Source organism: Pezoporus wallicus, unplaced genomic scaffold (genome assembly GCF_028554395.1).
Source record: "Pezoporus wallicus isolate ANWC-B61680 ecotype Strahan unplaced genomic scaffold, APGP_CSIRO_Pwel_v1 contig_7985, whole genome shotgun sequence".
Classification (NCBI taxonomy): Eukaryota; Metazoa; Chordata; class Aves; order Psittaciformes; family Psittacidae; genus Pezoporus; species Pezoporus wallicus.
In genome coordinates, this window is record NW_026636538.1 from 1588055 (window position 1) to 1605796 (window position 17742).

At 37.3% G+C, this 17742-nt stretch overlaps 1 protein-coding gene and 1 long non-coding RNA gene across 14 annotated transcripts in view; one reads left to right on the forward strand and one right to left on the reverse strand.

Annotated features, from left to right (window-relative positions):
* The window catches only part of VPS13B (vacuolar protein sorting 13 homolog B), a 442303-nt gene that overhangs the window by 65838 nt on the left and 358723 nt on the right, over nucleotides 1-17742 (forward strand). For all 13 annotated transcript variants that reach the window (XR_008971116.1, XM_057400543.1, XM_057400540.1 and 10 more), the window contains 4 exons: nucleotides 445-636; nucleotides 1241-1410; nucleotides 3605-3799; nucleotides 5533-5657. Coding sequence is in view for 12 of the 13 variants with exons in the window: in XM_057400543.1 (XP_057256526.1) it covers nucleotides 445-636; nucleotides 1241-1410; nucleotides 3605-3799; nucleotides 5533-5657 (682 nt within the window). In the remaining variant the exon portion in view is untranslated. The remainder of the gene's footprint in view (nucleotides 1-444; nucleotides 637-1240; nucleotides 1411-3604; nucleotides 3800-5532; nucleotides 5658-17742) is intronic.
* LOC130594576 (uncharacterized) lies at nucleotides 11304-13313 on the reverse strand. The gene is made up of 2 exons (XR_008971120.1): nucleotides 13247-13313; nucleotides 11304-11829 (listed from the first exon to the last, which is right to left on the reverse strand). It is a non-coding gene; the product is annotated as an uncharacterized LOC130594576 (long non-coding RNA).

Sequence of the window (17742 nt, forward strand, 5' to 3'; positions counted from 1 at the left end):
ATTTCAAACATTTGAAAGGCCCGTATCTGTAGTGTCTCTGCAACACACCTCTTCCATGATTGTTTGGGATTGATACCTTTGTGATAAACTCTAGAAGGTTTTGAACAGCACGGCTGTCATTGGCACCTGTAAGTTGCCACAGAAGTCTGGACACCTCAGAGAATCACAAGCTTAGAGATGCAGAGTTAATGGAAACATTCCTAAGTTGTGCTGTGCTTGGAGGCAGGGCAGGATCTTGCCCTGTTTGCTCTGCATTGAAAGGAATAATGTTTGTTTAAGCATGTTAAACCAGTCACAGTATATTTATGTGTTCGATTTGCATTGCTGTATTTTCTCTGTACTTATAAGTCTGTGATCACAGGATTTGAAACAAAAGTAGCTGATAAATTTTAGTATGTCCAATTGTTTGGTATAATTTGTTGTCATTTCTAAAACTTCTTATAGTTTCTGGGAATCAGCAAGACATTTCTTCAGCAAAGAGTGAAGATTTTGGAAATGTTCAGGAGATGTCTACAAAATGCCTCATTGTGGGCCCACTCAGTCTTCGACTGGACAGCAGTGCAGTACATCGGATAATGAAAATGATAGTTTGTGCTCTGGAACATGAATACGAGCCATACAGCAGAACTAAGCCAGGTTTGCTCCTATTGCATATATGCATACATACAGAATTAAACCAGACTAAATTCAGTGCTCTTGAAAGTGTGACTTCCAAATAGTTGAACTCCAAATATGTTAAGGAATTTTATGAGTCCAAAGAGCAAAATCTAAATGATAAAATTAATTGTGTTATCCCCCACAATGTTGGAAATACCTCTGAGATAATTTCAGATGCTTTGGAGGCCATTTGTTTCAATCACAAGCCTCCGTGGAGGGCTTAAGGAGGGCTTATTTCTTTGGCAACTCTAGCTTAAATTCAGAGTCTTAGAGAAGAAAGTGTCCCAGGTGGTATGTATATATTTGAAATGCTAGTTATGTAGGGTAAAAATACATGGAAACAAGCAATGGTAAACTGTCAAGATTAATTTCTAAGAAAGAACTATTCAGATTTCAAAGGAAGAAAAATCCACTTATGGTTGCATTAGCCTTAGGTAGAACCAGTGTGGGATAAAATTATTAAATATAAAAGGCATGGGGGAAGCTGTCAATTTTTTGCTAGTCCCTAACCATTTCTGAAACAGCAACTATAGGATATGCTTTATATATTTAATCAATCGTATATAATCTTGATTTACTGTAGATATTGTGGATGGAAATAGAGCTATACCAAGTTCAGAAGAGGTAGCATCATTGGAGGAATACATTCCCACTCGACTTACAACGTTCACTGTTCTTAAGTGTACAATTATAATCCCTGTGGCAGAATTCAATTTACTAGACCACTTGATACCAATAATCATGGGTGAGAAGGTAAGTATTCACAGATACTTATTCAGATCTTTATATCAACGTGTGCTATTTCATTTAAATTTTCTCACTGTGCCAGATACATTGCTTATCAGTTCAGTGTCCAGGAGCCTTAACTTCAGATACCCAAGACAAGTGCTTTGTACAGCAACTAGCTAGACTTGTCGAGTCATGTATAAATTGAAGGTGTTGTGAAAATAACTATATTTTTGAAGCATTTATCTGTAAGAAAGATGAAAACCATTTGAAAAAGTTGTGGGGTTTTTGTTTGTGTTTTAGAGATAGATTTGAGTAGTATTAGATGATGGAAGGAATGAAGACCTTGATAACGTAATAGATACATGCTGACTAGGAGAGCACCGACTTGTGCTGTATTTTCTTATTGAATGTGCTTATTTACAGCCTATTGATGTGATTTATGATTGTGTATGTGCAAGAGCACAGAGGACAAAACTCTTATGGTATTTCTTACAGTGTGCTTGTATAGCCGTATTCATTGGTGAATCGAAATACACTATATACACTAATACTTCACTTGATTCATTAGTTTCTAGGCTGCAGCATATATAAAATGTTAAGCATGTGTCATTCAGTAAGTATACTTAAGGTTTGTATCTTTAAAATTTAGACTGCTGTCTGGAGTGAGGAAACTGGTTATCTGTTATCTCTTGATGTATTAGGGTATAGGCTTGTAAGTGTTAAAGGATGGGACAATGTTGGGTGCCTAATGGAAGTATTATTTCCTTTCAGCCTGGAGTAGCCCAGTGGGTTGCGGTGCTTTTCACCTTATGGGCGTGGACAGATGGTGTTTTTATAATGGGTGAAGCCAAGCATATTCAAAATAGTAATTTTGAATTTTGGATTGGAAGTCATGCACACATCAACTTATTGTCCTAATTTGATACAAGTTTAATACAGTTTTTTGACCCATAAAGTAATTTGGATGGGAAATGATCTCTGGAGGTGATCTCCAGGCGTCCAAAGTCCTGTTCAAAGCAAGCCCAAGTGGAGCAGGTTGCTCCTGGGTGTGTCTGGCGTGACTGTGAATGCATAATAATATATGACAGTGTAAAGGTTAGATCAGCACGTTTCGTGACAGTGCTTTGAAAGGATAAAAATGCAAACAAATATTTTATAGAACAAAATATTTCAATTTCGCTATTTCTGTAGTGGTTTGACCTTGGCAGCTGCCAGGTGCTCACCCAGCCACTGTCCTGCTCTCCTTCCTCAGCAAGACAGGGGGAGAGAATAGGGTGGGTTGAGATCATGAATGAGGGAGAAGATACTTACTAGTTACTGTTATAAGCAAACCAAACTTGACCTGGGGACAATTAATTTATTGCCAATTAAAATAGATTTGGGTGGTGAGAAACAAAGACAGGGATCAAAATAAACTCTTTCCCCCCATCCCCTTTTTTTCACAGGCTGAACTTCAGTCCTTCATTCCCTGACTTTTCTATCTTCAGGCCCACAACACAGGGAGGTTGTGGTTAGTCCATAACTGTTGATCTCTGCCACTCCATCTTTCTCACGCTTTTCTCCAGCTCCAGTGTGAGTCCTTCCCACAGGATGCAGACCTTGAGGGAACAGTCTGCTGCAGTGTGGGCTCTGCACAAGGCTACAGGGTCCTTCAGGGTGTATCCACCTGCTCCAGTGTGGGGTTCTCCACAGGCTGCAGTGGGGAGGTCTGCTCTGCTGTGTGTGGTCTCTTCCATGGGCTGCAGGGGAATCTCTGCTCCTCTGCCTGGGACACCACCTCCTCCCCCTCCTTCTCTGACCTTGCTGTTTCTCACTTTTGTTTTTTTTTTTTTCCCTAACTCCTCTCAGCCTGTCTGCTCTTTTTAGCTTTTTAAAATACATTTCCACAGAGGTGCTGATGGGCTCAGATGTACCTTGTGATGGAACTGGCCATGTCTGGCACAAGGCAACTTCTGGTCTCCCCTCACAGAGGCCCCCCCCCCCGCAGCTCCCTCGCTGCCAGCACCTGGACACTGATGACCAATACAATTCTGGATTTTAAACTTTGAAGAAATGTTTTTGTAAAGATACATATTATAATGACTGTAAGGCCATGGTATCTATAAGCACTTTATTACATGTAGATTTCCTTGAGTGTGTGGGAAGGCAAGAATATATAAATATGATAGAAAATACATATTAGCATAATAATTGCATTTTTTTTTCTCCTCTCCCTTAGAATGTAAGTGGTCAATTAAATGCTGCAAGCTTCCAGCCCCTGCGGCCTTTACCTTCCATCCGAATTTTGGTGGATAAGGTTAACCTGGAGCACTCAGTGCCGATGTATGCCGAGCAATTGGTGCATAAGGTCAGCAGCCTTGGCCAACCGTCTGACAACCTGCTCCATTACTGTTACTCACACTGCTATCTGAAGGTAAAAGGCATGAGATCTGTTTCTTACTGCAGTGTGCTGAGAAAAAGTTAATACAAGTATAGATAATCCTGAGTGTTAGCAGGGTTCCTGGGAGAAGGTTTTCAGCTTATCTGAAAGGACGTAGAATGAACACGTTTTGCAGAATGTCATTGTTTGGGATTGCTGCTTCTGACTTGAGCCAAATGTTTTGTAACATGAACAGAACTTCACAAAAAGGAACTATGCAGACTGAAGCCCTAAGGTCTTTGTGGCAAGGCTGAGTTAAAATAATTTGGAAAGAAGCCTTTCCCTCTTCTAGGATAGTGCTGATAGAATATGTAGATGTCAGTGAATTACACTTAGAAGCTTTATGGGATGTTATGAGGAAAAAACATCACTTCTAGCAGTATTGATAGAGCAAAACCATGATGGTGAAGGTGTGCATCCAAAAACTGTTACCAATTTTTTTTTTTCATTATAAGAGGAAAAACCTCTGAATGTTCTCAATTAAAGCTCCATTATATGAGAAGAATTTTTATTGTGAGGTTGGAGATTAAGAAGCTCCTGAAAAATTGCTTTGAGATGTTAGTAGAACAAAAAAGTGGAATCTCAAGAGGAGTTTAAAAAAAAAGGCCTTCCAACCTTTTAGGATGTGCTCAGTCTGTTCGAAACCTTTTGAGTGCTACTAAAATGTAAATATTTACTACTGCTACTGTTAATTTTACTTTTTGCTTTTTTTTTTTTTTCCCAATTATCCATTCACTTCTGTGCTGATCTCTTAATAGAGAGTTAAACGATGAAATTCTTACTACCTGCATAAAACAGATTCTGTCTCAGGATTTTATGGCAAGCTTTAAGCTTTCTGGGTGACATGTTTACCTCATTTAAAGTGATTGGGATGGCAATATTGCAAATCATCTGTATATTTTTCAGTTTGAGAGGATTTTTTTCTATTCAGAAAATTTTTACCAGTTGTTTGATCAGTGTTTGCGAAATGGGGCCTTCAGTTTTGACTTTTATAGGGTTTATTTGCTATCTTTAATAAAGGCCAAAGTGTTCTGTTCTTACGTGAATCGTGATACATCATGTTAAGAAGTTAATACCATTTGTTTTCCATATTGAACGAGGAAAAATCATAAAGAATAGTTGTTGAACCTTTCTTTAGATGCTCTTAATATGAAAAAAGGTTGTTAAGGGAAGCTTCTAATTTTGTTAGATACCACTTTTTTAGGCCCATGTTGTTATAATTACAAACAATTAGTTATTTTATATGAAAGGCAATGTGCAATTTGCAGTTTAAAGGATATCGAATAATGTGTTCTAGTTAGTAAATTATAAATCGGCTTTTTTTTTTTTTTTTTAAATTCAGAGCACAGTTAACCCTTATTTTTTGAGTGAAGAAGATGGCAGTGTTCAAGGCCAGGTTGGACAAAGCCTTGGGTGAGATGGTTTAGTGTGAGGTGTCCCTGTCCATGGCAGGGGGGTTGGAACTAGATGATCTTAAGGTCCTTTCCAACCCTAACTATTCTATGATTCTAAGATACTTTTTATATGCATTCCTGTTGTGACATTTGTTTACGTAGATTTGGGTAGTTATGTTTGTGTTTGAGGGGAAAATAAAGTATCTAAAAATAATGCGCAGTTTATGTCGTAGTTGACTGTATTTAAAAATGTGTGTATCATATTGTAAAAGTAAATTGAAAGTAATCTAATCAGGCAATAGTATACCCTTTGACCAACCCAATTTGTTTCAGATATTTGGTTTTCAAGCAGCACTGACTTCTTTGGACAGTAAAGGATTGTACTGCATCCCTGTTCCAGTTATTCCCTCATTCAGTACTGCGGTTTATGGCAAGCTGGTCAAGTTTCCCAAATATTGGTGAGCATTAAGCATATACAGTTTATTTAAGTAATGTACTCAGTTATTTTGGGTTTTCTAATGAATGATTTAAAAACACCAGGCTCCTTATAAATCCCTTAACTTTGCCGTCTCTTCTGCCATATTCTCCTGTTAAGTCTGTTATGAATAACAAATTTCGTTGTAAGGATAGCTGAAACTTGGACACTGTTTTAAACTCAACCAAATAAAAAGCAAAAAATGTGGGGGAGGAGCCCAAAACACTACAGCCCTGCAAAAAGACAGTCTCTTCTAGACTTTTATTTCTGTTGGTCTTTATAGTTGGAAGTGTTTTAACATTGTGATCAGGTTCTGAAAACAATTCTGTGCTTTTTTATGAAATGAGCTGTATAATTTTCTTTTTCTTTAATGCCACAGAAATTCAGGCTTTAAATTCATCTCTACAGGTTAAATCTTGTAAACTTTAATGTCAGTATGTAATAGTTTTTATTAATTAAAAATTGTATTTATAAAAAGTATTTTAATGAAAATGTGTATTGGCAGTACTTTGGGCAGGACATTAGTTTTCTTTATCCCTGATTTTGAGCAGTAGCTATCTGCTGAAAGACTACCTTATGACTAAATCCATATAAAGAATCTTACATAAAAGAATAAGATAACAGAAAAGCAGGTTAATGTGCTAAATACTTTGGTTTCAAACACTGTGTTGTATAGCTAATTTGTAACATTTGTTTGTGAAAGTTTATATACTAGTTTATGTCTCATACGTTGTGATACCGTGTTAAATATGAGGTTTTTAGCATAATCAGCACACCACCAGGTGGTAGCAGCCTAATTGACTTTCTCATGTTTTCCATCAATAGTTTAGAAAAGTATTAACTACTTCAAATTAATTGGTGTTCTGTTATGGCAGTTTGCTAAAAACAGTAGATGTTACCAGGATGACCCATAATCAGCACTAATCAGAGTACTTCAGTACTCTGGTAGGATTGACAGCCCTTCCTGACGTGACCTGACATTTAACACTAAGCTCTGGTCAGTGATCCTTGTTAGTAAACTGAAGAAATAAATTAATGTTTGGTGGTAATCTTAAATTTCTTTAGTACATTATAAAACCCATGATTAGGTATGCAAAACAAAAATAATATTTTAGAGATGAAAAGTAGTTGGAAAAAGTCTGTCATCTGACAAGTTTATGGTATTCAAGTGCTGGTGCTTTCTCATGAGTGCCCTTGTGCTCTCTTTTGTGTGTGCTTGTGCTTGTTGCACTCAGTCTCTTGCTTGCTCATGCTTAGTTTCTTACACTTTTCCACATGTGCTGTTGCATGCTTGCCGTCATGCTCTGTCTCTTGTGTGCATGGTCTTGGGCTAGTGTTCTCTCCCTTTCTCGGCCATTCTCTGTTTCTCTCATGCTTTCTGTCTTGCTCACTTTCTCTCTCTTAAAAACACATTGCATTACAATGTGTGCCCAGCTGGAAAATAGAGCATGGTAGACTAATAACATAGAGAAATAAAAGCAAACAGTAGTTTGGGGTCCGGAGGCAGGGGAGTGGTCCTGACTTAAAATAGCAAATGATCTATCAGCACTTACTAGCAGATCTTCTAAGACCAGCACTTACTGTGGTCCAGCATATTTTAAAATAATTTTAATAGTTTGCTCACATTTTTCCCTGTGATAGATTATCTTTCTAAAGCTTATTTATTTATTAACAGTGTGAAATAATTATATAAGATTAACTTATTCCATCAATTTATCTAAACTAAGCAACACCAATTTGCGGGTAATAAAGTAGAAAAACAAATGAGTACAGCAGCAGCTTGGTTAAATGAAGTGTAGTTTGAAGTGAATAAAACTCCAGATGAAACACATCAAATAGCACTTGAGCTAAATCGAAATCAGCATGAGGACTGAGAGCTTCATTGAAGTCATGCAGTGAGTGAGAATTAGTCTGGTAGGATAACCTGGTAATGTCATTAAACTCAAATTCAGTCCTCCCCCCCAAATTATACCACCTGCTTTATTTGGACTTTTAGATTTCACATTCCAGAGTTTCTTAAAGTACACACATCTGATGCTACATGTGTTCCTCTGTTTCTTCATAGAAAATATATACCACAGACCATACCTTTTAAAAACAAAGACATTTTATGAACTGTTATGGAATCCCTCAGGTAGTGTGTTTTGAGTTAGCAGTGAAAATCTCAACTTTATTTCTGACATAAATCAGTAGAATAGCTTTCTTTTCTAGTTTCAATATAATAATCTCAAAATGTATAAAAAACTGCAGTAATATTTATTTTTTAAAACTAGTTGATAAACATAGGTAGCATCTTTTAACAGATGAAATTTCAGCAACATTGACCCAGTAAAGTCCATTAAATAACCATAAATGTTACAAAAGTGCTGTTTCATTTACCTACTAGATTGATGTCTGTTTTAATTACAGTTAATGCACTTTCTTCTTATAAAAGAAATACGCTCAAGCTCTCTACTTAACTAAGTCATGGACATCTTTTAAATTGTATAGCTAATCTATTTTTATATGAAAGCAAAAACATCTGGTCTTTTGTTTTTGTCAGACATAACAAGATGCAAAATACAATGTTAATGTCAATATTTTACAACTACTTTATGTAGTGTTGCATGCCAGATTGTAAAGCAGCTTTCAAGAGGATGTCTAAAACCAACTGAGAATTAACAGAATATGGTTAAAAGCCTATAATGAATGACAAGAATGTTTATTGCCTAAGAATTAGCTGATTTCTTTTTCTTTTTTTTTTTCTTTGGCTACAATGTCTGTGGTAACAGATGAGGTAATCTAGCGTAAGACATTTCAGTGTTACAACACTCTGTCACTTATAAAATATCACTTTATTGTAGTTCTGAAGAATATTAAAGTAACATTAAAGAATATAGATTCTGAATAGCCTTCCTTTATTTTTCTCATGTCTGGATTGATAGTGAAGTATGTTGTTGATATATTTTGAGCTGGATATTGTTCCAGTTATGTGTGTTATTTTATTGCTTTTTCTTTTCTTTACCTGTCTACTCTAAATTCCCTTCCTATGACAAGTGTTCAGACTCTGGTTTTCCTTTATCAGGACTATGTGAAGGTTCCCGGTTACTATCTCCACCTGTGACAGGCTTTGAGACTTTAAATATCGGTAGAATAAGGTTATAAATGGAGATGATGTGATCTGTCCCTGCATCTTTTCTATTCAGCTTCTTAGTCCAGTAGTCTACTTTGAAGGAATGTGTTACCCTGATAATGAGTCTTCTCGTTCTCATTTTTAGACCAAAGCAATAGCTGCTGGCTTGCTGTCTGCAAGGAAACATGAATACAGACTTAACTAATAGCTGGTTATGTTAAATTTGAGCGTGTGAATGAACCTTTTATCAAAAAGTTGAGTGCTTCCTGGGTAAATGAGTATCTAGGATTTCATGGCATGCACTTTAATGATTAGAGTACACAGCAGTTAATTGATTGTTCTGAATTGTTACTCTATCAGAACAAATCTGGAATAGACACTTGCAATTAGATCTTAGTAAACAAACAAAATCTTTGGGAGGCTCATGGATACAATTTTTGCAAAGATTCTTTCTTTTGAGTTGTTCTCTGCGAGTAGTGTGTTAAGAAATAAATTTCAGCTTAAATGTAGGCAGTGTGCTAATAGTCATGTAATTCTGGGTGGGGAAGGATTCTTGATAAAGTAAGATTTGAATTGTGTTGGAACATGAGATTTGAGTTGTGTTGAGATTGAGTTTCTTTCCTTTAGTGTTTTTATTGACAAAAGCTGACGAAAGTTCAAAGTTTGGTTTTAAAGGAAGTCATGTGTTTCATGTGCTGGGCACCTCAGCTGCTCAGAGATATGATGGCACTTACTTCACTTATGAAAGATGTGGGTTTACAGTCCTGATGTAATTATCTTATTAATATGTGCCCTCATAGTCCTGGAGCATCATTGTAGAATTGTAGATAAAAAGATCCTCACATGGAATATATATGTGTATTTTCTGTAGGCTTTGTTTTTATGAACTCCTAGGAACATTTATATAATATGTTCTTAATATTTCAACACAGATTTAACTGTGAAGGTAAGTATTTACTGTGTCTCTAGAATCTGTTATATTTACATTAGAGTGGCATGTTAGGTCATGACCTCCTTTTGGCTACCTATTATACAATGCTATTGAGAAACATACTTTGCCAGCAACCTGAACATCAGCAATCTGTGTTTCCTAACCTGACTTCCTAGCTTTTATTTTGACTTTGTCATCATGTAGTTGCCAAATAGAATCATAGAATAGTTAGGTTTGGAAAGGACCTTAATATCATCTAGTTCCAAACCCCTCTGTCATGGACAGGGACACCTCACACTAAACCATGTCACCAAAGGCTCTGTCCAACCTGGCCTTGAACACCACCAGGGATGGAGCATTCACAACTTCCCTGGGCAACCCATTCCAGTGCCTCACCACCCTTACAGGAAAGAATTTCCTCCTTATGTCCAATCTAAACTTCCCCTGTTTAAGTTTTAACCCATTAGCCCTTGTCCTCTCACTACAGTCCCTAATGAAGAGTCCCTCCCCAGCATCCCTATAGGCTCCCTTCAGATACTGGAAGGCTGCTATGAGGTCTCCACGCAGCCTTCTCTTCTCCAGGCTGAGCAGCCCCAACTTTCTCAGCCTGTCTTCATATGGGAGGTGCTCCAGTCCCCTGATCATCCTCACGACCCTCCTCTGGACTTGTTCCAACAGTTCCATGTCTTTTTTATGTTGAGGACACCAGCACTGTACTGATTACTATGTACACATAATTTAATTTTTTTAATTTCTCACTTAACATTACAAAACCTGAAGATTCTAAAGACCTTGTGTTACTGCTCTTTGGATTTCTGCTCAAGCTTTTGCTCCTGTAAAGGTCTTTGTGTTTTTATACAGCTTTACTTCCATTTTCTTGTCATGTATCCCATACAAGGCAAGTATCGCTCCCTTAATCAAGGCCATGTAGTCGTATTCCATACAACTGTATTCTTATTGACAGACTTCATCTTTAGACTCCTTACAGAAGCCTGTAAACTCATTTAAGCTCCAGTATGACTCAGGATGTACACCTGCTCATGTGTGCTCTGTGGGTCATCTTGAAAATCCCGTGTGTTTTTAAGGGTATCAGGGAATTTATACCAGAGAGCAGTTTGTGTTGATCTACAAGCAATGTAGTAGATGAAGGTCTGGCGTACTGCACAGTAAGAAGTTATTTAGCAAAGAATTTAGCTCCTGCTTATGTGGCCTTTACCAACAAAGTGCTACTTCATTAAGAGCAGGACATGTCAGGATTTTCTGTTCACTAATGAGAAGGTTAAAAGTATATAATGGGCAATCAGTTGAACTGTCTTTATTACTTTTTTTTTGATTGAAACATCTTTTATGGGCATGCCCAATGGAGTAATGTTGCTTAGCACTAAAAATCACAGATTTCTGACCCTGAAAGTCATAGGACCTAGCCATCATGCAGTTGTTATACTGAGACGTACATGCATCTGTGCAGTTGCTATACTAAGAGGCAAGCAGGCTCTGCTGGCAGGAAACACAGAGCCAGATATCCACAGACTGTGAACATTAGATCATAAATCTAGGAAGTTTTCCAATAAATTGACACTTGGGTCTTGATTTTGACAGCCCCTTTTTATTGACTAGTCACAGTAAATCAAGAGTAATGTCAATTTAGATTGGATGTGGATTGTGTTTCACATGGGCAGTTGAGGGGCATGCTCGTTTCCTGGGTCAGGAGCAGAAACAGGTTGAAAACACATGAAACTCATTTGGTGGCATTCAGTTGTGACTATTAGTTATGTCAGTAATTGGATATAACTGCCAGATGAAAATTCAGGGTATCCTTCGGAACAGGAAAGATCTGGGATTACATGCCTGAACAGATGCCATCCGTGTTTAGGACAGGAAAGGGTTTCAGGCACATCGGCATCATGTGAGTTAGAGCTAGCACATGTAAAGACCTGTTTGAACTATTGAGATATGCCAGTGATATGGGCTGTGCAAAGGCAGACAGAAATAGTCATTCTCTTGGGTTCTGCAGAGGTGGTTGCGTAGAATTGCATCAGGTGTGAATGGTCAGTCTAGGGAGTACACTGGATTGCTTCAGCACTGTGTACTTCCCTGCTTCTCTGCCATCACCTAGAAAATGCATAAATGCATCAGAGAACATAAATACTAGATCAGGGATTTTTGTTTTGTTTTGTTTTTAATTTATTGGTAGATGTTTTCAGGATGTTTTCAAATTCACTGTTGTAAGCTGTGAATTTGACACTATAAGAAATTTGGTTTGCTGTGCATCTTTGAGGAGTAAAGTATGTAAGTGTATCATAGCAACTTGTGAATAGTAATATATGGTGATTTAAGACTTAGTTTTAACAGAATGATTTGTTACTGATAACATGGTTTAACATATCTTTCATTATAAAAGTTGAAGTAGGCCATGCTTGTGTATAAGGATGAAGGTGAGTAAGGAACTTGTGTGAAACACTTGCTAATCTGCAGTGATACTGGCATATCAAGTTTCAACATGAACATTTTGAGGCGCTTTCCAAGTGCACTCTTCTGGAAGGAGCTGTTGTCAGTTACCAAGAACAGCCCTCTGTCCAGGAGAGGTTTTGCATTCTGAGTACATGACTTGCAGCTTGATTAGTGTGACTACAAATTAACTTCAGTTGGAAACCCCTATTTTAATTTTTTTTTTCTTTTTTAAATCAAGTCCAGATTTAATGTCACTGCTTCGCAGCAGATGTGGCAGGCAGCATTCAGCAAATCTGTTAAAACTGCACTTTTAATCAATGTAAATTGGAAGCAGTTGTATTTTTATAGTTTGTCCATGAGGAGGAAAGTCAGCAGAGTTGACAGTAAAGGGTGGTCATCTGTAGAGTTTTCAGTGTAGTATTTAGACTAACTAATTGTTAAGGCTTTTCAGTGAAAGTAAACTAAGCCTATTAACTAATATCTATCTGTCCTGGGAAAGTGACTGCACATGGTGAATATGTTATCTAGTATTGTCTGGAATTTGCACTGGAAACAAGCAAATATCATTTATTTCAAAATGTGTAGGATTTTCAGAGTTAAAGCCACATTTTGCTTTACTTGAGACTGGTAAAATGTATGAAAGACTTGCTGTCTTAAAGCTAAAGTGCTACTAAGCAGCATAAATAGTAAAGAAAATTTGAATCCCTACTATATGTTCCTTTTGTATTAGATGTATTAGAAAATTCTGTTGCTCTTAGTGTTATCCTTATATGTAGAAAGTATCTGGTTGGGATTTTCAGTAATATTCTTGGTTATGAAGCTTTACTCATGTAAACTCTGGACAGAAAGATCCACTGGTGGCAGTTCACGCATTTTTTGTCCTTTGTTTCTGAAATTTTTGCCTGCAATTTGGTGACCTCTGCTTCCAGCCTTCCCCCTTGAAGTGCATCTGTGAATCACAAAGAGAAGTACAGTCTCTGAGCTGACGTGTGTTCTGCAAAATAAAACATTCCAGAAAGCAATCTGTGGACCTGAGGCCTGGTGGCCTCTGTGTCTCAGTTGATATCCACATGCCCACCAGTAGCTTTTCCTTCTGCTCCCAAAAGGAGAGAAAAAACCCCAAACAAAGCAACAACAATTAAACACTTAAGAAGGATATGGTCAGACTTTATCTGCACACTGTGGATGGGGACAGCTTCTGGCACGCTTGGTCTCTTCAGCATTGCTTGAGAAAGTGCCAGCTGCTGTGGCCTGAGTCTGGCAGGGACCAAGCTTACAGGTAAACTGTATACACAGCCTCAGGCCATTACAGGAGCCTGCGCTTGGCCTACGTTAGTTTGCAAATAAGGACTTAACCTGCTTGAAACTTGTACTCTGAAACTGAAGGGCATGGAGGTCAATGGTGGTGTCATCCTGCTACCTGCCCCATTCAAATGTTGATTAGCACACAGGATTTTGAAGGAGTGAGCTTTAGTGTTTGCAGTTGTTCTCTTACCTTTCATCTTTGCATTTCTTTTAAAGAATATGCTGTGGGTCTTGATAGGATTGAAAGCACTATTTTAAAAGGTTGTAGTTGTTAAATACAATGACTTGAAGTAAAATGTAGATCATCTTTCATGCTTTAGGACTTCTGGTATAGTTCCCTATCAAATTATGTTTCTGAAATTTTACTGTTCACGTGTACCAAATAATCCTCCTTTACCAAAGTTGTATGTTTAAGGGCTTCTTGAATCAGTTATATGCTTATTGAACAAGCTGTATAGAATTGTTGATTTTTGTTTATCTTTCTATGGTTACCTTTGTTATGCTTATGGAGCCTTGTTATGTTGCTGGGCAAGCTGTAGTAGCGTATTCTTCTTCCACTGGCAGAGCTTCACTCTCAGGCGTCATTTCCACATGGAGTGAAGTAGCAGCAGTTTCATGGTATTAAATTATGCAAGCATAATCTATACAGTTAAATTATACAAGCAAGTTAATGTCACACGCAGTTGAATTTGGTAACCATGATAGGTGGTGACTAAAACCATTTTATTAAAAAGCTATATTTGTGTTCACTTGGAGCAGCATATAAACAAAAAAAAAAGGCTTATGTGGGTGTTCAGCAGTCCGTAATACCATAGAAGCTTTACTGCACCTCTGTTCATTTCTAGGCAGGAGCAGCATACTTTCCTGTGTCCAGTATCTTTTTTTTTTGTTGTTGTTGTATTCTCCTCATGCTTGTTCCCTTTGAGACATAGACAGGCTTTTTGTTTTCCATGAGAATAGTCCTCATAGATTAGGATCTGCCTTTGGTCCTAGGCTAAGTGCTAAGGCTAAGTACATTGTTTTTGTACAGGGAAACGTCCTGACCATTTTTACTCAAGCACTTTCATCCTAGTTGTTTATAGCTTTGTATTATCTTTAAAATTACTATTTCTTTAGTAACACCTTTAAAAATAAGTTTAAGTAAACCTTTCAGCTGTACATACTGAGTAACAGCTACTGTACTCAAGACACACTAATCTTTGGACCTCCACTGGGCCTGTATGTCTGGAAGGCACTGCCTGATTTTCGTTAGGTTTTGATCTTCTAAATGATATCAGCTCCCACTTTCTGAACTATGATTTTAGTATATGTTTTGGATGAGAACGTTAGAGGGCAACTTGAGGAAAAAAGGAAGAATGAGAGAACAACTGAAGTTAGTCTCATGTGAGATGAGGCCCTTGAACAGTAAACTGTGAGAGTAAAATCTGTTTATCAGAAGAGATTTGGAAACCAGTTATACCTGTTGCAGGTGCTTCTGATATTGATGCAAGAGATGGAAAGGATTATGTTGACTGAGACACTAATAGAATTGTGGATTAATTTTTTTCAACTAATCAGAACTTTTATCCATTGTAAAATGTATTAAACCCCCCCCTTGCGGATTCTGTAATAAATTTTAATTAGTTTTATTTGCTGATGTCTAACTAGCTTTTCCTTTGAGTTTAATAGCTGATTCCAAAATGAATAATTGAGTAGAAGGAATTGTATTTGGTAAGCATGATGTGAATATTCTTTTGGTAGTCAAGAAATGTGCACATACATGCAGGATGGCAGAACTAAGAATCTGATTTTTGTGTTTTAAAGGGGCAAATTGAAATGGAATTGTTATAACGCTGTCACTGACTTAAGTTGCTTGCTCTTAAAGTACATGTATTTGTTATACTCTTAACTTTTATTTTGCATAATTCTTGGATTTGGCTGTAGCCATATTTTACAGCAAGAAAATGTTTTTCTTATGTGTTTTACTGACAGTATCTTTTCTTCAGTATGTGACCATGTCACATAGTATGTGACCATAATTTTGATGGTCTTGAAGACTCACTACAGTTTGTGGAGGTTTTTAAGTAATGAAATAGAGGTAGTGAATAGACCAGAACTGAACACAAACCCCCCTGTATGCATAGAATCTGCCTCAAAGCTTTTGTGTTATTTTTAATGAAAGAATGGTGTAAAGTCAATGCCAGAGTCAGTGCTTAAGTTGGTAAATTTAGACTTAACAGTTGTAGTCTTTGAAGTAAAAAGTGCATGCATTTACTGGGATTTAATGTTTTGTTTTAAATAGTTCTGGTAGCCTTTAAAATTCTTTTGAGGTTGCAAATTAGTGAGGCCACAATATATTAATTCTAACAGCCTCTATACTTTTTCTGCTGTTGTGCAGTGTATACACGTGAATCATTGTCTTCTGGGATGACAACTTTTCCTCTGCATAAAATACAGCTCTGCACTCAAGTTTTTCTTTCCACAGGGATAGGCTCATCTGGTCAGCTGTGCTGGCTCTGGAAAATGGAAAGGTCCTCACCACAGATAGGGTCCATGAGCTGGGCTGTATTCTTGTACATAATGTGTATGTAATTTTTGAACATGTTTGACTGATAATTATCAAAGTGGTGAAAGACACAGCAAAGAAGAAAGTCTCGTTGGAAATTTGGAGTAGGAAAAGAGTTTGAAATTTGAAATCATGAATAGAGTGGAATAGACTAAGAAATGAAATACCTGTGCAATTTGAAATAAATTTGTTAGAAGATAACTACTTTTTATTTAAGATGCCAAATTTTGAGCTGTGCTAGGAATAAGAAAGGTAATTTGACAGTAGCTTAAAAACAAAACAATGACTGCAATTTAAAGAGATCATAGAATCATGTTGGATAGAAATCTGTATAAAAAATCCTTATTTGTACTCCTAGTAATTCAGCAAAATTCTATCCTACAATATAATATCCTGTACCGTACAGAAATATTTTGTAAATAACGATTATTAGCTACTGTATGAATTTCCCTCAGATTGAAGGGATGGCTTCTGAGAGCTGCTGCTCTTACTTCTGACAGCATGAAAGGATGATGGAAGTAGATGCTTTTCTCGGCATCTCATGGCTGCTGTTCTCTTGCTCTCCTGATAACACCAGATGAAGTGTGGATCTCTTTGCGAAGTGGCAGGAGCCTTTGTGTCCTATTCTTGTTTCGTGGCATTGTGTTCAACAGATGACTGTTTGCCAGTGTAGTTTTCTTCACTGAGCACCAGTGTGTTTCCGAGCCCTCCTGGCTCCCTGTTTTACCTTCTAATGGCAACCAAATGGCTCTGTGTGGCAGATTTAGAGGATTGATTTAACAGCTATTGCTGCTGTTTCTGAGTGAAGGGGGAAGGAATAGAGGAAAAGGGAGATGATGAGTTGCTTCTCTGGACAGTAAAGCAGGCTGCTCTGTGGGAAGGCATTTTTCCAAACTCTGTTCCAGCCCTGTGGCTATTGAGATGAGATTCCACTGCAGTATCCAAAGCAATGATACTGGATTTACAAAAAAATACAAAGTTTTAGGAAACAGAGATCCTTGCTGTTTGGAGGGTTATGGCCTCTAGCAATTTTTACCTGTTAAGTAAGCTTTTGGTGGTCTTGGTAATCTCTAGCTGTTTAGTTACAGCATCTCCAAGTTCCAGGTGATTTCACCCCCGGAAACTATCATTTACCAGGAGGAAAATGATAATGATTACATTTATTTTAGCTTTGCTGCTTTACTGAGTAAGAGCTAGTTCTCTGAAACATATAGTAGATGTAAAAGTGCTCTGCTTCTGGTTTGATTCCCTCTCTACTACCTTCATCAAACCAGTGGTTCCCTATAAGAAGTCCTTGCTTCTTTCCAAATGTCTTTCTGGTGGTTTTTCTTTTGTTTTGTCTTTTTAATTATGTTTTATCTTTGGTCACTGTAATGCATACCGATTTTTCTCATGGACCTTATATTTGGATCTCTTTGAACATAATGCAGCTAAATGTCATATCCCTGCTACCTATATTCACAGTCAATGGCAATAAGTTTCCTAGATTCAAGTTAAAAAGTTCCAGACCTCACAGAAGTAAAGAAAGATGTTTAAAGTGTGAGAAAAAATGTCCTTAATTGGCATTAATTGCATTCCATGAGGAAACTTTCTTATTCCTTGTTTTCTGATTTCCCACACACACACCTTGTGGAGTTCTGAAGATGCAGTTCTTCAAAGATGTAACTTTATGCACAAGATTCAGTTGGTTGATAATGTGTCTAAAGCTAGCCATATATAGTAAA